A 24,664-nucleotide genomic window follows, 5' to 3' on the forward strand; every position below is an offset into this window, starting at 1 on the left:
GGTTACTCAAATATTTATTACACTAACAAGAAGCGAATAAAGAACTTGGTAGCTAGCAGTTCAACAAAAGAGAACAGACAAAAATGGTCAACGATAACAAATACTATAACGACATCCAAAGCTAGAGACAGTAATAGAAAATTAAATGATTTGCGGACTGCCCCATCTCTAATCTCGATTGCAAGATATCATGGAATCTAATAGGGTACTGGTTTATTGAGGAGTATCATTCCAAAGATTAGGATATTTTGTGAATTTGGTACACCCCTACATAAATCAGCACCCCCTATTGGCAATCTTGCAAGACATAGCACTTCATTTTAGGACAGTGATCGCAGCACAGAACATGTTCAATATTGGGACATCTCAAGTTTTGTTTGGTTTTTTAAGAATATCCAACCCTTATGCTTGTGCTCCGATGAGCGGCATCTGTTTATACTGCTGGCTTGTCTTGTGCAACTAATGTTCGAAGTAGAGGGATTTGGGGCGCAAAGCTTTGAGGATTAGACCATAACATGTGGCGAGTCATTAAACAAAGGCCTGTGGGATTATGACGCCAACTTATAATTTTGTTTTCACCTTCGCGATGGAAAACATCGTACTTGTTCCCATTAACTGAATCTAAGAACATAAGTAGACCGATATAAGCAGAGAAACATTGCTGATTCAAAAAGTTATAGTATCGCGATTTTATGAGATGGAAGGAGGAAGTGGAGTGAAGAAAGGTGTGGTATGTGTAACTGGTGGAGCAGGATACATTGGTTCATGGTTGATCATGCGGCTCGTCCAACGCGGCTACACCGTCCGAGCCACCGTCAGACTGGATCCTGGTAAACCACGGCGACCAAGCGGTTTGTTATTTGATTGATTTCAGACATAACAATAGCAAAAACGGCACCAAGTTTTATTTATTTTGTGCCAGGAAAGAAGAGGGACATAAGCCATCTTACGAACCTTCCAGGAGCATCAGAGAGGCTGCAAATCTTCGACGCCGATCTTGAAAAACGTCATAGTTTCGACCAAGCAATAAAGGGTTGCGTCGGTGTTTTTCAGGTGGCGTACCCGGCCGATTTTGTAGATGGAAACGAAGCGGATGATGCAACCGGAAAAACAGTTATAGCAAGAAATCTAGACATACTAAAAGCATGTTTGAGATCAAAGACAGTGAAGAGAGTTGTGTATACTTCTACTGCAGCTGCAGTTTTCGTAAACAAATCGGGTCTCAAAGAAATGGATGAGAATTCATGGAGTGATGTTGAATTCTGTAGAGATATGAAAATTCATGGGAGTTCATATATTATACCCCAAACTTTGATTGAGCAAGCAACCCTTAAATTTGGAGAAGATAATGGTCTGGATGTTGTTTCAATAATTCTACCACTGGTTGTTGGTCCTTTTACGTGTCCACATCTTCCTGGCTCCATTTCGGTTTCTTTGGCGATGATCTTAGGTACGTTAATGTTCCTTCATTTCGTCCCGTTTTGATTCTCAATTTAGCTAGACGAATAAGCTAAGTTAAGTTTGATTATTTTTCAATCATATTGCAGGTACAAAATATGGACCGGACGTGGTTTTGAAGAAACACTAATGGTGCACATTGACGATGTAGTCTCAGGACATATATTTCTATTCGAATGCCCAAATGCAAAAGGTCGGTACATTTGCTCGTCGGCCGAGACATCTGTATATGATTGATCTCAACTAATTATCCGGATATTCAAATGCCATTGGAGAATGTTACAATTCAATTTGCACATTTCGTAGTCATATTTTTTGTATGCCCAACGTTTGTAGTAACACAAACTATTTGGCATCTCTTTCTGCAGGTTCTTAAACGAGACGAGAAATGAAAAGAGTTTTCAACTTTCACCTAAGAAGCTTTTAAATTTGGGGTTCGAGTTCAAATATAATCTCAAGCATATGGTTGATGGAGCGATCCAAAGTTGTAAGCAAAAGGGTTTCTTGTAGAGATGTGTTGTGGCGTTTGACAAGATTAAAACACACTGTCTGGATACAGTTTCTTTTCTATGTCTTCTACTATTTTTATTTTTCATTCTTTAATTCATTTTGATGTCAAATGTAATTTTTTGTCATTGTACGAAAAATAAATTGATTCTTTTTTTCTTTTTTTTAATATACAGTGTGTATCTGGAAATCGAGAAATAAATTGATATCAATGTGCAGCTTGAAAATTTAAAGATAGAACTCGTTGTACAAAATATTCTCTGTCACATTGCAACATGTTATGTGCAATTCTAGTAATACCTCCTACCTGACTGCATTTAATTTATCAGACCGCCAATCAAAAATAGTTGTTTTTGGTTGGATCAAAAAGATCTAGATTAAAGTATAATACATTTGTAGAAACAAAACATAACACCAAGTAATGTTGTGTTTGTTGCTCTCAATTTTAATTTCTTTTACAAACAATTCATTAATTATATAATATACACAAAAAATACACATAGCTAGACAAGAAAAATCTTATACAGTAATTGTGTTCTTTTTAGCTTATGGTATCTTATTTGATGATGTGGTGTGTAACAGGCAGGTCTCGAGATCCTCTGGGCCGGTATCCACACTGCCTTTCTGTTCAGCCTAGTCATATAGTGACATGTGGACATTTTCCCTAAATTACCTCACCATTATGAATCGGGCTTGTTAGGACAGTTTAACAAATCTCATTTGTTTATTTTGATCTCACTGTGGACTCAACAAAAGAGGAAAATGGCTGGGGATATGGGCAAATTTAATAATTTTTCCACTACCGTTTTTGAGCAGCCGCGCGTGTCTTCTCAAACCGTTCGGATCATTAGCATCCACCAGTGGCTTCACTTAATTTGCGAGGTCCTAATAAACCCGCTGGCGGCTCCACATAATTTGCAGCGGTTACATCTGAACGGCTACAAATTCAATCATCCAACAGATCTCTCCTAATTTCCTATAAATACTACTCATTTCAACCTAAAATATCATTTCACTTAAAATTTCAACTTTATAATTTTGGAAAACATTTTTGAAAAATCAACCCAAAGAAAGTGTTACTGGCACCCACATTTTGGATAAGGGCACCCCAAAAACTGCTTAGGGCACCCCAGAAGAAGTGATAGAGGCACTCAGGAAAATTACTCATCGCACCCAAAATTTACTATTCCCACCCCAGTTGCTAAAGAGAGACCAGTCACGGATGGGTGTGGGTGGGTGGGTGGGTGGGTCATCCTTTTCATTGAATTTCAAAATTGCCGGGAAGATTTGGGTTCAAACCGGCAGAATTAGGGTTGAATATTTGGACTAGTTTTAGAGAAATTAAATCGCTGATTTCATAAGCTAGGGATGTGATGGCAATACAATTCTGTTATGGGTGTTTGATTGGGCTGGAATTGGCTGGATATCGAGTTTCTTAGAAAATAGGGGAGTGAGTTTACACGGGTCCCTGTATGATTTAAATTTGGAATTTTAGGGAGACTAAAGGCGAGATATTCTTTCCTAAGATACATATCTATCTAAGGAAGAGTTTGGGAGGAGTTGGAAAGATCAGAAATGTGTGAATCAGTTAAGGGAAAACATTATTGTCGTGACTTGCACGGAAAGAAAAACAAAGGATTACTCGGCGTTTTGAGGGTTTTTATGGTGTATAAAAGGCGTGCTCGAGTCCTATAGAAGGCTATGCAAGTTTAGACGAAGTTTGGAAAAGTTTGGAGAAACGCAGAGGAAGAAATCAAGAGTTACATGAATCGGGTTCTGGTGCTGCACTGCTCAAGAACACGAAGAACATACTACGCATCAGAACCATCGTTTATTTTACTACACATCTCTTTTATCGTTCAATGTAACAGTGTATTCGCAACATTACCGTTCCCTGTAGCAGTGAATTCACAACACTTATATCTGTTGCAAATCTCTGAATTAACACTTTTCACCTATTTTTGAACATTCTTGAGCTACGAAGCAATATTTTGAGCAAGTGATTGATATGAGGAGCTAAACCCTTTAGCTGAGGTGACGGAGGAAGCCATGTTCCAAGAAAGTGGTATAATTCTATTTTTAATGATTTTTGCAATTTCTTTTATGATTATTCTCCTTGAATAAAAATTGTTTCAAGGATTATAATTGAGCAGTTGTGATTTCTTTCAATAGAGCATGCCTAGCCTAATTTTTTGATGTTCTATGCTTCGGATTTACAATTGTTGCTTTGAAAATATACCTTTGTAACATATTAGAATCACTTTAAACGAAAAGAATTGCATGAATATTAATTAGATTGAATCACTTTAATTGGTTTATGGTGAATTCCTGAGTCTCAGTGATTTTTATAATCTTGATAACAAATTCATCTTGAGTTTTCTATTTTAATTTCATTCTAAATCTTCACAAGTTTGAGTGACCGATATTTTTACTACCACTTTATAACAACATTGAAAATCACATCAATTTTTGACGTCGCCGATGCAGACTTGTTTTTAGATTTGTTTTTAAGTTTTTAGTTTTAGTTTTTAGTTTTTAGTTTTTTTTAGGTTTTTATTTTGCTTATTCTATTTTACGTTGTTTTTTTGTGTATTTGTGTTTTGGTTATAGGTTTTTAATATTGCATCGAAAAGAAAGCTGAGCCCAAGATTCTGGTGATTAATTAAAGACTTTAAGTCAAATACAAAGCAAAAAGAACGGAAAAGAAGATTTTTATTTTTTATTTTTTAGGTTTTATTTATTTTTGTAATTTTTAGAAAATTGTATTAGAGTTTCTTATTGTTTTTTGTAGTTTTTCTTTCTTTTGGATATTCTTGGACTTTGTGATTATTTTTAAACCCTAAGGAATGGTAGTATTAAATATAAACTGCTGCAGGGAAGGACGATAATTACGATATTGTCTCTGCACTTTGGGTTCGTATATTGACATAAGAGTCGGTTGCCCCAGTCGACTTCAACGGTTCATCGCCCGTCTAGTACGGGAGGTAAGGTTCTAAACATCAACGAATCCCTTGTCAGCGGGTTTACTGGATTCCTTTGTATGCATTTATATTGAGGACTGAATACGAACTTTGATTTCCTAGTAAAGGGAAAGGCCAGACCATACAAGATAAGGGTTCAGATTTTCATCATCATTCTCTTCTTGCCCGCCTTAGGAAAACGATACCAAACGCGAACCCCAAAGCTTAAATTTTTTACTAGAACGAGACTGGTAAGGTAACGAGCTTATAGGAAAGTCGTTCAGAATGACTATATTGGGTATCTTGTTATCTTAACTCGAAGTTCATGATGATTACTGTAAGTTGATCGCACGTCCTTGTAACCCGAGGAAACATTTTTTCCAAAGAGGTGGGAGTATCAAAACACCTCTGAGTTTCTCCTGCTTTTACTTGACTTACTTTAATTCTGAACTTTCTAGAGAGGTTTGCTAAGACTATACCTAGTTTCCTTTCGAAAGATTAGAAGCTAGTCTAGAAACAATCTAAGTGGAGCCATCATGCTTTTTGTTTGCTAGAAATCGGTAGGTTTGATTTGGTTGAGTCGGCCTTGTTTGTGATTGCTTAAAAACTCCTTCCGATTTAGAAAATTGTATTCCACAACGTAAAAGAGACATACTAAGTCGGTTTATCAGTAAGAAACCTGGAACTTCTATTTTAGAAACAAGGACCTCGAATACCTTAATTTAGAGAGTCATGTTTTGGGAAAATCCAGTTTGAATGTCCGTCTCTGAAAATGCGGGGGTACCAAAATATACAACCAACTGTTTCTTAGGAAATTTGTATGGACAAACTCAATACAACTCTGAGAGTTAAACCCAATCAACGAATATTATTTATAGTTATATCTCTCTCTCTCTCTTACGATTAGAACGTTTACAAAAACAAATTCGTGAACCTAATCACAAAGATATTACTTGGACGGTACCAAAAACCAATGTCCAAGAATCAATCAAGTTGTATCCAACAAACAAGGTTGGATGTATCCACTATACTTGATTAATGCACAACCTGTGATATCTCAATTATAAAGATAAACAATATAATGTGAAAAAAGAAATAACACAAACACTAGAAGTTTTGTTAACGAGGAAACCGCAAATGCAGAAAACCACGAGACCTAGTCCATATTGAACACCTGTTAGAGCATAGCTCGGTTGAACTCACCACTCGTTGGTATGTCAAGTTTGGTTGCCATATTTTAGTGTGTCAAAACTCATATAAAGTCGCTTGATTATAAACTAGAGTCAACTTCCTTTAGATTAGACTAGAAAGTCTATGAATGTTGATACATATAAGTATTACTTTGAAGACCTGAATAATGTGAAGAAGAAGCGGACTACAAATACAACATCATCCTTCCTCTTGAGTTTAGTAATATTGACTTGAAATGTTTCATTCCTAACGTATCTTTCAAGTCGTACTGTATTGAAAACAAAACTGCAAATCTATATATACTGTACATATTGTATAATACTCTACTGATGTGACATGGTCATATTTGTATGATCATAGTATTAGGAAATTAGACTACGAAGTATAACGCTTATCTTTTGAACTTCGTAGATATGACATCGACATAATCTTGTACATACTATTATGATTATGTGAACGGGTTATGGTAAAGATTTCATCCTAAGAAATAATATTTTACATTTTTTTAAAGGAAGTACATTCATGAACTTGTTTTAAGAGTCGGAAGAGAAATCGTTAGGCTTATTGGTACGGCTATTCATTGCAAATCTTTAGATTACCAATATGTGTGAGATGGTAGAACCGATCGTAACTTTGTTATGTATCTTGGTACAACTAATCACAGTGACTTATTATTTGGTATGAATAGTTTTTATTAATTAGTGTAACCGATCCTAAGTAATCACCATGAGATGGTATGATCTATAGTTGTAATTGGTGTGACCGATCACAGAGAATTTTGTAATCGATCCTTGTAATTGGTGTAACCGGTCCTGGTAATTAGTGTAACCGATCCTGGTAACTGGTGAGACCGATGACAAGAAATACCATAATTATATGGTAACCGGTCCTGGTAATTGATGTAACTGATCCTGGTAACTGATGTAAGCGGTCCTGGTAACTTGTGTGACCGATCACAAGTATTTCCATATTGAGGTATAACCGATCCTAGTGATTGGTAGAACCGATTGAACCCATGTATGTGATTTGATCAATCACACAGTAATCTTGGAATACAGGTGAACCAATTCTAAACTTGTTTGGAAGTGTGGTAGAACCGATTCCAATAATGTAAATCCATGTAAATATGAATAAAGATTTACAATGAAGAAATGTCAACATACTTCGAACACGTAAAGTAGCCCTTATCATTTATTGTTCAAAGATATTCCTTAGTACTCAAGGAGATCCTGTGCCGAAATAAATGTAGAATCTTTTAATTAAGGTTTTTGGTTTTATATGCTTTAATTACCAGCAATTAAATGCATATCTTAGAGAATAAAAGTTAGTAATGTGCATTTACTAATTGGATATTTTCTATTGAGAGATTTCGGAAATTTCGGACAAGCATTTATTGGAATTAGGAAAACCAAATTTTGCTATTCATTGCATATCTTGAGAATATTTTCGGTTTTGGAAATTCCTTGGTGTCCATACATCCTTGGTCTATAAATACCTAAGTTTGCATTTCTAGCAAACCATCCTAAGAGCCAGGAAAACTTCATTCTCGTTGTTTCTGGTGGAGCCTGATTAGGTGAATTTACGACCGCTCGTTTAAAAGACTTATGTGGGATCAAGAAGCTTAGACTCCGTTCTGTGTGTGATTGATCACAAGATATTCAAGTGGTGTTATGCATGTGTTTATTTAAGATCAAATAATATTTTAAGAAGAATAAGATTTAGTTCTCATATCTTTGGTGTGCATAAACCTTGATCGGCTGAGATCAATCTATAATCTGATTTATTCAACTGATTAGTTGCATGAGATTGGCATTCTCAATATATCTCTTTGAGATTTATTTGGATTGAGTGTGAATCTAAACTTGACTACTTTTGTAGTTATTGGGTAGATTGATCTAACCAGACAAAGGGGTTTATTAGATTCAACGGAAGTGCCTTTGCGTATGACTTGAGATATCTTTATCTTGAAAGAATCGAAAGAGTTGTTACCAAACAGATTTGTTGTTCCTTTACTGTTTGGAATACGATCCAAAGGAATTGTTCCAGTGCGTGCAATCATCGAAGTCGGAAGCACATGGATACTGAGGAAACTAAGTGAACTAGGGGTAGTTGCTTGGTCTCAACTATGCGAAGTTGGTTTGAATTTTGTATAACGTCTTAATTATGAGAGTATTCAATTCTGGACTTGGTCCCGGGGTTTTTCTGCATTTGCAGTTTTCCTTGTTAGCAAAATCTTGTTGTGTGATTTACTTTTGTTTTCCGCAATTATATTTGTTGATATACTTGACAGTGATCTTATAAAGTCTGGTTAAGTCCGAACTTATTATCAAGTTTCACACTTTAGTAGTCGTATTGTCTCAATCTCGTAACCATAGAAAATCACACAAAGTGTGAATACCGATTTGTTCCATTGTCTCGACTTTGTCCATAGACGATCACTTTAGGTAAGAGGACTTATAGGTGGATAAATAAAAGATTGTGGTGTATTTGGGTACCCTCGTCTTTTCAACACCAAACTGTATTAAGCCGCTACAAACACTAGCCTACTACCAATTAACTTCGGACTGGAATGTAGTAGAGCCTTAAAAGTTATCCCACCGATTAAGTTACAGTCGTGATCCTTACGTCTCTTGAGTCCCAGCAGGACTCCGCGCAATTGATTCCCTTAGCTAACGTTAAACCAACTAAGAGTTGCTTCACTCAATTGAAGACTTTAAACCAAATCTGCCTCCCACATATTAAGCATATATATGATTTTCTTTTACAATCAAAAAGTTTGATCAAAGGTGATGGAAATCGATAGAAATAGATAAAATCTATCTAACTGAAAATGCGGGGGTCTAGCAACCAAACCCAAAAATTCGTTTGGCAATCTGAGAGGACTTACTCTAATATACTTTCTAGAGAATCAACCAAACAGTCAGACTCAATCTAGAGAAAAGTATATACAAGAGTTTTATATCTCTAACTCTCTATTCAATCTGCAATCAGCAAATAGAAATCCGCGATACCGATTGAATATTTAGAGAAGTAACTTGAACGGTACCAAAGACCAATGTTCAAGGATCAATCAATTTGAAACAACAACCAAAGGTTGGATTTCCCAATTGATCGATTCAACGCACAACCTGTGATATTTCAATTATATAACAAAATATAATGCGAAAAAGAAATAACACAGACACCAGAATTTTGTTAACGAGGAAACCGCAAATGCAGAAAAACCCCGAGACCTAGTCCAGTTTGAATACCATACTGTATTAAGCCGCTACAGACACTAGCCTACTACCAATGAACTTCAGACTGGACTGTAGTTGAACCCTAATCAATCTCACACTGATTCAAGGTACAGTTGCGTTCCTTACGTCTCTGATCCCAGCAGGATACTATGCACTTGATTCCCTTAGCTGATCTCACCCAAAACTAAGAGTTCTTCAACTTTGCAACAAATCTGTCTCACACATAAAAGTCTATTGGAATAGATAAATCTGTCTCCCATGATAAATCAAGGTGAACATGAACCAATTGATAAACCGGACTTATATTCCCGAAGAACAGCCAAGTATTATCAATCACCTCAAAATAATCTAAATCGTATGATAGCGAAACTAGATATTATGGAATCACAAACGATGAGACGAAGATGTTTGTGATTACTTTTTATCTTGCGTATCAGAGAAATTAATCTCGAGAAAATTTTAGAGAAGATAGTACTCAAACAATAGAATCGGGCAAGATCAGAACACGCAACTACAAGAGAAATAGTTTGGTCTGGCTTCACAATCCCGATGAAGTCTTTGAAGTTGTTAACCTACAGAGTCTCGATAGAAACCTAAGGTTAAAGGAGAATCGATTCTAGTTGATGCAACTAGTAACACACAGGAGGTGTGGGGATTAGGTTTCCCAGTTGCTAGAGTTCTCCTTTATATATACAGGTTTAAAATCCGGGTTTGCAATCTAAGTTACGTTGGTAACAAAGCATTCAATATTCACTATTAGATGAAAAACCTGATTCAACCAAGCTAATATCTTTCAACCGTTAGATTGAACTTAGCTTGTTACACACAAATGAAATGTACCCTCATTTAGGTTTATGGAACCGTACCCAAACGTGTACACCATGTTGGCTCAATAATAGTTAACCGAAGTTAGCCATATGATTAACTCTCATATCAACCTTATTCATCTTAACCATAACTAGTTCAAATGACTCAAATGAAACTAGTTAAAGAGTCGTTCAATTGCTATATTCTCATAGAAGTATACAAGAACAGAATTGAAGCAAAATCGGTTTGATTCATTCGAATCAATTCATGAACATTATAGCCATTATTTGCAAAGGTTGCATTCCTTATTATATAAATGTTTAAGTTCATGTACACAACCGATTTTAGAAAGTAACTCACTCAAGTATGCAAAGAGGTACGCATACTTAAGTAGCTGAACCAAGTTTGGTTATGCCAGTACGCATACGGTTGCGTATATCACTTCACACTTCCAAACTCCGGCAGAAATTCACGAAGGTACGCGTACGGGTACGCATACTTCAGGCTCCCGATTTTGGACTTGCACACAAATGTGATTAACACACTATGTTTATATCCAAACATGGTTACTTGATTCTAAACTCTTTATTTCAATCATTCAAACTTTCTTAGAGGATGACAATGGTCGTTTTCACATATTACTAGCATCAGAGCGATTTTCAAGTTATTGAAATTATCATAATGAAACATTCCAAGTCTTCACCAAATGATTGTATCACACGAACCATGTAAGATGTTACTCGACAATTTTCATATGATCATATTCTGAATTTCATCAAGAATGTAAGATGAACTTGGTCGAACCGAAAGCTTGCCAACAAATATTCCGAGAAATATATAAGCGAGTTAAACTCATCTCAAAATCTCAAATGTGTATAATACAAAACAATGTTGTAACACGACTTATGTCTCAATATAGGAGATAGAGTAGAAATAGACTTTCCAAGTGATAGATGAGTTTTAGTCTCCACATACCTTTTGTTGATGAAGTTCCACAAGCTCCCCTTAGTAGTTCTTCATCTTCAAATGATGAACGTCGTGAAGTCTAAGTCTCAAATACACAATATATGTCCTAGTTTGAGACATCTACAAATAGGCTAGTGTTTGTGGGTGAAAACCGTTTCTGCTGATTTTGGTAATTTTGGGTGTGTGGATGAGAAATGAGTCTAAACCCTAAACAATGCACTGCACGAGAGTACTTTTGAGTCGAGAGATCAATCTGTACAATAATGGCCTAAACCAAGAAATGGTCGTTCCAGGCTTGCTTCGGTCATAGAGTGGAGGAGAAGGGTTGGTCTTAGGGAGGGAAGCGAAGAAATTCTTGAGACCAGAATCGTTGATTCCGAAGGTGTGGTTGTTTATGACTTGTATCTTAAAGTAGAACTGGCTAGCATAAAGGAAATCTACCAGGTGATTTCTAGATACTGTATTGTTGCCGACCAAAACTTGTTATCTTTTGGAAATAGGTGAAACCTATTTATACAAGTCGTAATAAAACGTACCCTGGTCTCGTAGGAAGTGGAAACGATTGGGTGGTGGAAGAGTGGAGTAACGTGTAACGTTAGGAATTATGCTTCCATGGTGAAGGAAGTGGATCCGTTTACACCACTACTTCTTGCCATTACTAACTGCCCTGCTTCATGACACTTTCTTGTAACGGGCGCACTGCATGTCGCACGCTATAAACCGCCAGACCAATACCCTGATGAGTATCCCCCAGTTTGTGACATGTTTGATGTCTCGAGTGTTTACATGGAAAACATGTAACACTTTGCTACGTGTGGAAAGTTAAAAATAAGAGGCTTGCCGTAGGAAAATAGCATGTGATGCTATTAGGCTCGTCTTGGCTGGCCGCCTAAAACTTTCCACAAGTCTATCAGTTCGGTGGGAAACTTCGATGGCTGATGTCACATCTCGTGAGGAAGGGTAGTCGTTGATTATGGCTACCTTGTGTTGGCACCTGATAATGGCACAGTTGAGTTTTGGTGTATGCCAGTGGCAGTGCGACATGGATGGCATGGCTCGTGCATGCCAGTGGAATGGTGGTGCAAGTGGCGCCTAGCGTAGCCATGGCCACTAGATTTAGGCGGCTGGTCTCCTAAATGTTGCCACAAGTCTTTCAGTTCGGTGGAAAACTTGGATGGCTGAGATTGCATCTCATGGCGAAGGGTAGCCGTTGATTATGGCTACCTTACGTTGGTGCCTGACAATGGCATAGTGGCTCCTTTAGTGCATGCCAGTGGCGTCGCGGCATGGATGACATAGTTTGTGCATGCCAGTGGCACGATGGTGCAAGTGGCGCCTGGCATAGCCATGGCCACTGAAATTTTGTCACGTTGGTGTTAGACTCAAACGTGGTGTGGCAACATCAGTTTTAACGGCCACATTGATCCCCATGTTCTGTGGAACATTGTTTGGCTAGGTTGGCGCGACAACTTTGCCTAAATTAGGGTTTGGCATGTCGAAACCCTAATTAGCATATATGACATGTAGCATGCGGTAGGTGGCATTTTGGCATGTGAGATTGGCATGTTTGGCATGCCATTTAGCATGCGCGTTTGGCATGTTTGGCATGCCGTTTTTGCGTGTGTGCCTGGCATGCGCGTTTGGTATGTCAGTTAGCGTATTGGCGCAACTTTGGGAAGCCAATTTGGTATTGGCTCAATTTTGCCTCTCTTTTTTAATACTGCGGCAGGTTTAGAGCAACCTGATTGGTCGAAAAATAGAGGGCCGGCCAAACACGGGCGTGGCCATATTTCTGGTGTGCGTGTGGCAAGTTTAGAGCAACCTGATTGGACGATGGGAAGGGGGTCGGCAAGCAAGGGCGTGGCCACACTTCCAGTGCACCGTGGTGGATTTAAAGCAACCTGATTGGTCGATGGAAAGGGGTCCGGAAAGCATCATGGGGCCGGCCTCATTCTGAATGCATGTGGCGCATTTAGAGCGACCTGAATGGTCGATGGGAAGGGGGACGGCAAGCAAGGGCGTGGCCACACTTCCAGTGCGCCGTGGCGGATTTAAAGCGACCTGATTGGTCGATGGAAAGGGTGCCGACAAGCAGCATGGGGCCAGCCTCATTCTGAATGCATGTGGCGCATTTAGAGCAACCTGAATGGTCGATGGAAATGGGGCCTACAAGCAAGGGTGTGGCCACACTTCCAGTGCGCCGTGGCGGATTTAAAGCGACCTGATTGGTCGAGGTAAATAGGGTCGGTTAGGAAACATGGGGCGTGGCCAATGGAAAATGGTGTCGTCTGGCCTAATGCATGTCCACGCCTCCTTTTTCTACTGCTCCTATCCTGTGGCTCCTTTATTTCTGATTCTGGGCAAGATTTTGTACCTGATAATCCATGGCGGATTAATTACCTAGTTTGCCTCGGCTTAATTTCGACAAGCAAGGTCTGATATAATGCGCAAGGCGCAAAACCCTAACTTTTGCAAGTTAGTTAGGGTAATTGATTGAATTCTATGTGTTGACACAGAGTTATTTTAAGTTCATTTCCAGAGAGCAGCATGCTTTCTGATTGAATACCTTATGCAAATACCTTATCATTGATATTTGGAAATTCATGCTACTCTGCTGCGAGTGAACACAAATTATCATGCCATATCAACATTAAGGGTTCAGCCGGGGAACATAGCACAGAAAGCATTCAAAGAAACATATATTAATTGAATACATGCAAGGTTAAAGGTAACAAAACAGATTCTAGCCAATAACAAGTATAATTTCAGGAAAAATCAAGGAAATGAGGTACCAAAATCCTCCTCCTCCTGTTAAATGAAGATAATATACTGGAATCAGGGGCCTGAGATGACCTAGGTATCAGGATAAACTAAGTTCTTTGGTGCATCAGTTTAGTCCTTCTTTAGTATGGATTGCAGAACCAAAAGTAAAATGCAGTGCTTCTTTTTGTGAAAAATTAAACTTAGCTAGAATGCAGAGTATGGTGATTCATAACTCCTCTTCAAATAATAAAGGTAACATATGGTCATTCAGGAATAAAAATATTACAACTCCTCAAGTAATTTCAGTTTCTAGTCAAATTCTCACAGTTAGTGTTGGTGATATTCTTGTATCTGGTATTCATGCTCATGTCAAGAAAGTTCAAAGAAGATTCTTATGGTCTGAGATGGAGATAATTAGTGATCTTAAAAAACCTTCGATTGCTTTAGGTGATCTTAATGCAGTCATTTCTCAAGATGAAAAAATGGGTGGTAAGTCTCCAAATAGATCTTCAATGTTAGATTTCTCAACTTGTTTAGACATTTTGAACTAATTCAAGCTCCTAAAACTGGATTACAATTCTCATGGTCTAATTGTCAACAAGGAAAGAACAGAATCCTATGCACACTTGATAGAATTGTGTTTAATCAACAATGGTTGCAAAAATATGGAGATTAGGGCTATAAAGTTGGGTTAAGAATTGTTTCTGATCATGCTCCATTATTAGGAGGTTTCTCTAATATTCCTAAGACACATAAAATTCCTGGAAGATTTCAAACGATGTGGATTTATCACCCAGAGTTCTTATCAGTAGTTAAAGAGTGTTGGTATCAACACATAGCTGGTGATCCTGCTTATGTCTTTATACAAAAGTTAAAAGTTTTAAAAAAAGATTTAAATGACTGGAACTGGAGTGTTTTTGGTAATGTCCAGGTTAAAATTAAATAAGCAGAAGAAAAAGTCAAAATAGCAATGCAGCATTCAGATAACAATCCCTTTGATGAAGAAGCTTTACACAACCTTGTGACAGCTCAGAATGAACATGCTACTAGAGAGGTACAAGCTAATACTCTATTAAGACAAAAATCAAGAGATAAATGGGTTCAAGAAGGTGCAACCAACACTCATTATTTTCATACCAAGATGAAGATAAGACAAGCTACAAATTTAATTACTGAAATTGAAGATGCTCAAGGAAATATCATCACTGATCATGCCCTTATTGCTGATTTATTAGTTCATCACTTTCAACAAAAATTTAAGTTTCAAGAAGTTCATATTGCAGATAAATTGTTAGATGTTATTCCTTCATCAGTTACCACTTCAGATCAAGCACTGTTGGATGCGGTACCAAGTAGTGCAGAGATTAAAAGCATCATTTTTGCAATGGATCCAGAGAGTGCTGCTGGTCCTGATAGTTTTTCTGGTATTTACTATAGAACTTGCTGGGAAATCATCTGCAATGATCTAGTAATTCAATTTTGTTGGGAGAGAAAATTCATTCCAAAAGGGCTCAATTCCAATTTCTTAGTTCTTCTTCCAAAATGTCAAGGAGCAAAAAAAGCAAATCAGTTCAGACCCATTGGATTGAGTAACGTGTTATTCAAAATCTTCACTAAAATAATCACTACAAGGATGAATAATCTAATGGTGAAATTGATATCTCCTCAACAAGCAGCTTACATCAAAGGCAGGAGTATCCATGAACAAGTTTTGCTTGCTTCAGAGATGGTGAATGAAATGAAGAGGAAAAGAAGAGGAGGTAATGTTGCTTTCAAACTGGATATATCTCAAGCTTATGATTCTGTCAGCTGGAGATTTCCTTTTCAAGTCTTGAAAAAATAAGGATTTTCTTCTTCATGGTGCAATTGTCTGCTAACATTATTTGAATCAGCAAAAATGTCTCTTATGGTAAATGGTGAACCTTCTGAATTTTTTTCAGTGGGTAGAGGTTTAAAGCAGGTGATCCATTATCACCAATACTTTTTATGCTAATGGAAGATGTACTCAGTAGAAACATCTCTCATCTAGTTGAACAAGGTAAAATATTTCCAATGGTGGTTAAAACTGGTGTTCATCCAACTCACCTTTTCTTTGCAGATGATGTTTTTATATTCTGCAATGGAGCTAAGAAATCTTTGAACAACTTATTCACCTTACTTGATGAATATCAAGCTATCTCAGGTCAGTTGATAAATAGGGAGAAAAGTAAGTGCTTCATAGATGGTGTTACTTCACTTAGGAAACAAAAAATTTGTGATATGGTTAATATGGAATTATCTAAATTTCCTGATTAGTATTTAGGTGTAATCTTAGCTCCTGGAAGAGTAACTTCAGCTATGGTCTGGCCTGTGGTAGAAATGATTCAACACAAATTAGCTAAATGGAAAGGTAAACTATTATCTTTTGTTGACAGATTGGTACTTGTCAAATCTGTGTTATGCAATATCCCTCTATATAATATGACAGTTTATAAATGGCCTTCATCTGTCATTAAAATCTGTGAAAAGTTGATTAGAAATTTCTTATGGTCTGGTGACAGTGATGTGAGAAAGTATAAAACATTTTCATGGAAAAAGGTTTGCACACCATATAATGAGGGAGGTCTTGGTATTAAAATATTGGATATCATCAACAAAGATTTCCTCATGAAGATAACGTGGAAGATGGTGAACTCTCAAGATGAATGGGCTTTATTTTTTGCTGCTAAATTTAAAAATAAACAAGGTCCGTGGTTTGAAATCTGGAAGCAATCTTCTGTTTATTCTGGACTGAAATGGGCTTGGTCTGCATTAAAAGAAGACTTTAAATAGAGGGTTGGTAATGGTACTGATATCTCAGTATGGTTAGACTCTTGGTATGATGCTTCTCCAATAATCTCTCAAATAGGGTACACTGATTTTGTTAAAAATAATATGTAGATGAAATTGCATAAATTGATAAAGGGTAATAAATGGGAAATTCCTATTGAATTGGAATCTATTTTTGAGCTTAATAACATGCCTGGAATTGGTGGAGGAACTGATAGAATGATTTGGAATGGATGTTCATATGGTAAATTTACTACTACAATGGCAATGGAAAAACTAAGATTTAAAGAGCAGCAACAAGTATGGTCTTCTTTCCTTTGGAAATCCTTCTTACATCCCAGTATTGCCTGCAATGTATGGAAGCTCTTACAAGGTGTATATATAGATGATGACACAGTGAGGAATGAAGGTTATGAAATTCCTTCTTGATGCTGTTTGTGTGAGTCAGAACAGGGTAATATACAACGTACTTTATGGAAATGTGATTTTAGTACTCAGATCTGGAACTGGCTATGTTCTGTCTTTGCCTTTCCCAAACCAGAATCATTTACAGATGTATGTAATGGTGCAAGTCATCATAGTCCATTAGTTAAAGAGATCTGGTTTACAGCAGCCTGTGCTACTATGAAGGAATTATGGTTCCAAAAGAACTCAAGTCTTTTTGATAATGGAAAGGTCAATATTCATAAGTTTAAAAGAAGAATTCTTCAGGTGGTGCATGAAGGAGGTGTGAGGATGAAAGGTAAAAGATGGGCATATAACTATGATTCCCATATAATATCTTTTTTCAATTTGAGATCAAGAATAGCTTGTCAGTAAGAATAGTTATTCCCCTGTTTGTTTTGTTGCTTCTCTTTAGTCTTTAAGGTTATATTTCTGTAAGTTTCACTTCTGCTTCTTTTATTTTGTAAGTAAACAGTTTTAATCCTTTTGCTATTCAATTGAATAAAAAATATGTGATTCAGGAAAAAAAAAAAAGAATACAGGCAAGGTGCCAAATCAAAATATCTGGGATTGTTGCTTGATGGTATTTTTACAGTGGTTGTAGTAGTAGAGATCGTTAAGACTTGTGAAGATTGTGCTTTTATATTTAAATTTTAAGATTAAAGAAAATTAAAGCTGACTATATTAGAGAGACCGGGGTTTAGGATTTCACCATTCACCAAAATTCATGTGATTTAATGTTAATTTTTATCATGCAATTCTAGACAATATAACTCCAATCAAAAGAAATGGTTATTCTAATCATTGCCTAAATTAGATTCTCAAAACATCAATTGTTAATCGCAAGCATGAAGTATCAAAATCCTTAAACTAAGCATACTTCATCAAGAGAAAACACAACAAATTAATAAAAATCATTTACTCAATTTTCATTCGGTGCAAATAATCATAAAAGAATTACATAAATAAATTTAAATAAATTTTACCACATAACTTTTGGAAGAATGACTTCCTTCATCACCCCGGAGGATGGGTTTAGCTCTTCATCATGGAAACACGCTCAAAAGTTGATTTCATTGCTCAAAAGTGTTAACAAATGATAAAAAGGATAGAAATTGAATAAACCAGGAAACTGCAACACTTTGCCGGTGTTGCAATCCCACTGTTACAGAGATCGATATAAAGAAAGTGCTGCTGTAACTGTAGTAAATAAGACCGTCTTTCCACTGTAGCATGAATGACAGTTCTTGTGCGTCTTATGTTCTTCGTGTTCTTCACAGCAGCAACAGGAAGGTATTCTCTGCAACTCGATTTTTATGATTCTGTGATGTTCGAAACTTCTCCCAATCCTCTCTATCTCCCTTCGTACTAATCCTCAGCCACTTATATAGCCTTTCAACACCAAAATATCTCTTCATAACTTCATCAAATTATCCATAACTCGGCTTGAAGAAAAAATATTCTTCGGATATTTTCTTCCCTGAATTAACTCTTCACGTGTCTTCCATTGATTCTCCGTATCTTCTGTTGGTTATACACACTAAAACACGCTACCAAATTTCATTGCTTGGTTCAAATATGCGCACATCACAAAATTCACGGCAAAGGGTGAGATATTCTCGTGCATACTTGTAGATGGTGGATTTTCAACAAGGGTTAAAATTGTAAAATCATAATTGTAATGCTCTTGATCCAGCAATCAGATGAGTATTGAGGCTCATGTCTCTCGTCGAAGAATGAAAGCTCATGCCGCATGAATCTCTGACTAAGAATACTATCTCTCAGAGTATATACAAATGTGCAGTCTCTCAGCTGAGCTGAGGCAACGACATATCTCATGAATGCTGAGCAATTCCAGTAGTTACTTCTATATAGAATCGCAAGATTAGACGGTTCCTAGACATCTTGCCTTCTAGTATAGAGCAATAACGTCTTCAGTATGTAACAATGTTTTCCCTGACTATATGAAAGAAATATGACGCTTCAACAAGCTCATATCGCTCAATTCCTGAATAATTAATGCTCCTGGACGATCGTACTAGTATAGAGTTATCAATTAATTATTCCTAAGTTATTAGATCCATTAACTGAATCCCTGGAAAATATTATACATTATTCGCAATATTTCGTCACTTCAATTCGTGGTTCTTCCCAGAAAAATTCCACGGGTTAGTGATAAATATTCAACATACGGGCATCTGAGCAGCTATCGAGTAAGCCCCGACCAAAATGGTGCAAGTGTACTCAGCAGTAATGCACTAACGTGCACCTGAATGCACGAACGAGCATTTCAAAAAATACGAAGGAACGATGAACCTATGCAAAATAGGAAGAAAATAATGAATAATAAAATATTAATCAAGGCGCTAGGGGACTGGGCCCACCGGCCGTCCGGTCGTGCCGTGGCCAGTTCCACGCCCAATTGTATGTTCTATCATATTTTATTATTTTCCTTGATATTATGAAAATCTCTTCATTTGAGAAAATATCCTTCGTTTCATGAAAAACTCCTTGAATTCATGAAATTTCCCTCAATTCATGAAAAATAATATAAAATTAAGGAAACTCGTGGGATCGGGCCCTAGCCACTCGGTCATGCCCTAGCCAGTCCCACACGCCCCTTATTTTTTTTTTATTATTTTTTATGTTTCTCTCATCTCATGGAAACTCCTTGATTTCAACAAATTCCTTGGTTTCAACAAACTCCTTGATTTTATGATATTTCCCTAAATTCATGAAAAATATTATAAATTAGGAAAAGTGTCTTGGGACCGGGCTCTTTGGCCGGCCGGCCATTCCTTGGCCGCCATATCCGATCCCACACTTCATGATTCCTTCATTATTTTATTATTTATACCTTCATTTCATGAAGTTTTCCCGATTTCAGCAAAAATCCCTGATTTCTTCATATTTTCTCAAAATGTTGCTCAAACACACACCAGAAAATATCGAAACTCTCAGGACTGAGACACGAACATTATGGTGACGCTGGCATGTCTCCTTGACCGACCAAGGCCGGCCCTAGGGCTTGTAAATAGCCGGTCCCACATGTTTTACTAATGTTGACCTAATTTGCTCAATTGCTCATATTGGGTCCAAACTCTTCTCAAACAATTGGGAGTTTGCTCAAACGACCATCAGTTGGTACCACGACCACCAAGAGTCGGTCCCATGACCCCTTGGTCGGGCCCGCATCTCCATAATCAGGTTTTACTACCTAACGCTCACACAAGCATTATTTTAATAAATGATTAAACCGGCATTTAATCATCTTTTCACCAACTAGTCTTCAGGATACTTTGGTATTTTGCTTTTTGGAGCATCTGGGCGTTACATGGTCGACTCATCATCCCATGTAGCCGGTCCCTCCTTGTGGTTGATTTTCAATAAATCATCAATTAATCAAAAAATAGGGTTTCGAATCCAGAGCTCTGCAGAAACATAATCCTGAGCAGATTCAAACACCAATAATTTTATGTTGATCCCGTGATCAACACTTTTATCATTATGCTCGGCCTAGTTGTCGGTATCTTAAATTAATATTTTATTTGGTCCTGCTACTAATAATTCATCAAATGAGCAACATTTGCTCAGATGAGCAATATTTGCTCAAACCACGAATATTGGTTCAACTATTAATATTCAATAATTCATCAAATGAGCAACATTTTCTCAAATGAGAAATATTTGCTCAGACCATGAATATTGGTTCAACTGTCAATATTCAATAATTCATCAAATGAGCAACATTTGCTCAGATGAGCAATATTTTCTCAAACCACGAATATTGGTTCAACTATCAATATTCAATAATTCATCAAATGAGCAACATTTGCTCAGACCATGAATATTGGTTCAACTATCAATATTCAATAATTCATCAAATTAGCAACATTTGCTCAGATGAGCAATATTTGCTCAAACCACGAATATTGGTTCAAATATCAATATTCAATAATTCTTTAAATGAGCAACATTTGCTCAGTCCATGAATATTGGTTCGACTATCAATATTCACTAATTCATCAAATGAGAAATATTTGCTCTGACAAGCAATACTTGCTCAGTCCATGAATATTGGTTTGACTATCAATATTCAATAATTCATCAAATGAGAAATACTTGCTCAGTCCATGAATATTGACTATCAATATTCAACAGTTTATCAAACGAGCAACATTTGCTCACCTTAACAATCAACGTAATTATACCTTTGTCTCAGCAGACATGTTCAATTGGTGAGTCTCAAAACATTTGAAAATCACGACTCAACAATACAAGGACTCATCGTCCCATAAAGTCAGCAACTGACTCCACAATCACGAGATGTCAATCATGTCATATGGGGGGATATTAACTAGGGTTTTGGTCTGGCGGTCTACGGCACGTGTGTTCATACACACGATGAGAATGTGAGCAAGTCGTGCAATAAGTTGGAGGAGTTAGCAAAGTAGTGGGTGGAAAATTAACCAAGTTTCTGCAGGATGAGCAACTGGCTATGACACGATTTCCCACTTCCCCACTCTTTGACTCCAGTAACTGTCACACTTCATAGGATCAAGGTGTTTACAATTCTGGCAATATAAATAAGTGTCTGAATCATGATTGAAAGGACAAAACAATCTCGGGTCAAGCAGACAACACGAGATTAACAATTTAACGTTTGAACAATTACTCTCAACAGAGCAAATTAAATCAATTGGAGCTTATCCTATTTTCTTCACGCAAAATACACAACACACCTACAATATTTGATCACCATTGATCTCACACATTTCTCAGCTTCCCTCCTAAAGATCAACCCATCTTCTCTTGTGACCGAATTGACTCTGGAATGGCCATTGTCTTGGCTTAGGCCGGAGTCCTACAGATTTATCTCTTGAACTTAAAGCACTCCCTTCTTGCAGTGCATCTGTGTGAGGTTGAGCGTTTGCTCGGTTCAAGGAGTCTCTTCCGCACGGTAATCTCCTCAATTCCGTAAAAACTAGAAAATCGTTTTTCCCCATCTACAGATTGGCGACCACAGTGGGAGATTAATCTCTCGGATGCAATCTCACATTTTCTCAATAATGGTTGATCTTAGGTCGCGTACAGTTATAAATCTTAACGCAAACGATGCTAGCACTAGCAACGACGTTAGCACTAGCAATGACGCTAGCACTAGCAACGACGCTAATGATGATATTCCGGAAACCATTCCTGCTTCCAACAATGGCGATGATATCACTCCTCCTCGGACCAATATTGGAGCACATCCCCTGTTTGGTCTTTTCCCTGAGGAAATCAGAGAAAACCCGCCTACCATAGATGATCTCATGAAGGTGTAAGAGACTCTTGCCAAGAATCAGACTGACATGAATGCAACACAGAAGGAGCTGTGCAATTATCTCAAAAATCTCACTAACAAGATTTCAGAGAAAACTCAAGAAAAGGGAAAAGGAAAAGAAACGTCTTCGGATGCTGATCCTGAAGTCGTTCCAGTTCATACAGTGGATGAAGATGAAGTACGAAAAGCTGCAGACGATCCATCAGCGAAGGAATCATCAAATTTCATTACTACGGAAGATTTGGAACGCCTCTTGGAGAACCGTGGAAAAGACAAGACACCACATGTCCATCGTCACCAGCCTCCGTACCCTGCTGCTACGCAAAAAATTCCTCTTCCAAAAGTTTATACCTCTCCAACCTTCACTTTGTATGATGGAACAGGCAATGCTCGAGAGCATGTCTCTCGGTTTCTGGAAGCGTTGGGCGAACATGAGCACAATCATGTCGTCCGTCTGAAGAAATTTTCAAAATCCTTGAAAGGCAGGGCATATACCTAGTACAACAACATCACGCCAGGAAGTATCACCAGTTGGGGAGAAATGATTAACGCCTTCTACAGAAAGTACTTCTTCGTGTTAGAACAAATTACTCTCTCTGATATGGGAAGAATGCTTCAGAGAAGCAATGAACATCCCAATGACTACGTGAAAAGATTCAGGGTTCAATCCTTGGACTGTCATGATCCAAACGTCACGAAGCAACAACTTGTAGACTTGCGCATCAATGGCATGATCTCGGTATACAAAGCTCTATTGGAAAATCTTAGTTTCCAGACCTTTTCAGAATTTCATGAAGCGGCGAAGAAGATCATCGACTACTGCACCCGCTTTACTGGAAATAGTAAAAACTACAAAAGCTGGGGAACCGAGATACTCGAGGTAGCAGGCGTCTGATCAACAAACATTACAACCTCCAGCCTCCCAAGAATGATGTTGCATAAGGGAGCAAATGGAAAGCAGAACTGCATCGCAAGCCTACATCTTCAGCTCCTCCAAAAGTACCAAGAAAGGATAATCAAACCCGGGACGCATAAGCTCCAACCCAAAACGCAGATCAGCGGAACCTGACTTCCCTATCTCCATTGAAGAGGTCATTGAACTGCTGGATGCCTGGATCCATGACGGTGCAATCAAGTTGCCATATGTCAGAAAAAAACCAACTGAAGAAGAAATTGAGAATCTCCGGTACTGTCACCTTCATAGGGTCATCGATCATCCAACAAGTAACTTCAATATTTTAAGCACATTTTCAAATAGAAGGTTGGTCCCTAATAGATTTAACTGGGGACTGAATGAGTACACAAGAATCCTCTCCAGTCAGAACCTTTACGCTCTGAACAACCAGTCAAAGAAGCAGTTCAATCGTTGATCGAGCATATCTGTGAAATTGATCTAGCTGTTTAAGGCACAAAGGAGAGACATGTTTACAACACTGAACCACATCGTGTCAAGAAGTCTATTACGGAAATACTTCTTGAGCCTCCATCACAGAAAGAGATGTACGACTGGGGAATGCTTACCACAGTCAATCTCAGAAGAAACGAATTTGGAAGAACATTGATCGATGTTGGCACCGCTATCAACAACATTGCACTGAAAACCATCGGATCCACATGCATCACTCGACAAGAAGCTAATCATGCTCCCATCTCAATCAAAGACCTTGAAGGAACGCTCGGAAATACTTATGGCTACATCCCTCTCAAAGTGAACATAAGTTCAACCTGGATAGAAACCAAGTTTCACATAATCAGGAAGATCCAAGATATGACATGTCCTTCAGACAAGCGTGGATCCACGCTGAAAATATGGGTACTTACAAATCTCCTTTGGTTACACATATCTCCAACGAAGAAAGTTATGATCCAGAAGATTTAGCGGACGTTCCATCATCAGAGCACTTGGAGGAATTTCTAACTTTGACGAGGTTGAAACAAGAACCTGCAAAAGATGCATAGACATTCATCAAAAGGTCCTGCACTCAGGCAAGTCTCATTCCTCCATGTCCATGTCATTTATTTCCTCACATGTTATTCTAGCATGGGGACTCAATTCTGCTAGCATCTCTTCTATTGCAAGACGCTATAAGTGGGTAATCTCACTTAAACAATATTTTACCAAGTGGTTGAATCTGACATTTCTCCGAATCGAGCATCTCACTAAGACATTCATTACTGAGATGATGTTCAAGCAC

General features: G+C 37.7%; 1 protein-coding gene across 1 annotated transcript; it reads left to right on the top strand.

The window, feature by feature from the left end:
• The first annotated feature begins 14,861 nt into the window (after window positions 1-14,861).
• LOC113272424 lies at window positions 14,862-17,518 on the top strand. Its single transcript, XM_026522260.1, has 6 exons — window positions 14,862-15,695; window positions 15,839-16,073; window positions 16,194-16,280; window positions 16,359-16,468; window positions 16,811-17,108; window positions 17,241-17,518. The coding sequence occupies exons 1-6, from the start codon at window positions 14,862-14,864 to the stop codon at window positions 17,516-17,518; spliced, it is 1,842 nt and encodes a 613-aa protein (XP_026378045.1).
• Window positions 17,519-24,664: the final 7,146 nt, after the last annotated feature.

The sequence above is a fragment of the Papaver somniferum genome, chromosome 4 (genome assembly GCF_003573695.1).
Source record: "Papaver somniferum cultivar HN1 chromosome 4, ASM357369v1, whole genome shotgun sequence".
NCBI lineage: Eukaryota > Viridiplantae > Streptophyta > Magnoliopsida > Ranunculales > Papaveraceae > Papaver > Papaver somniferum.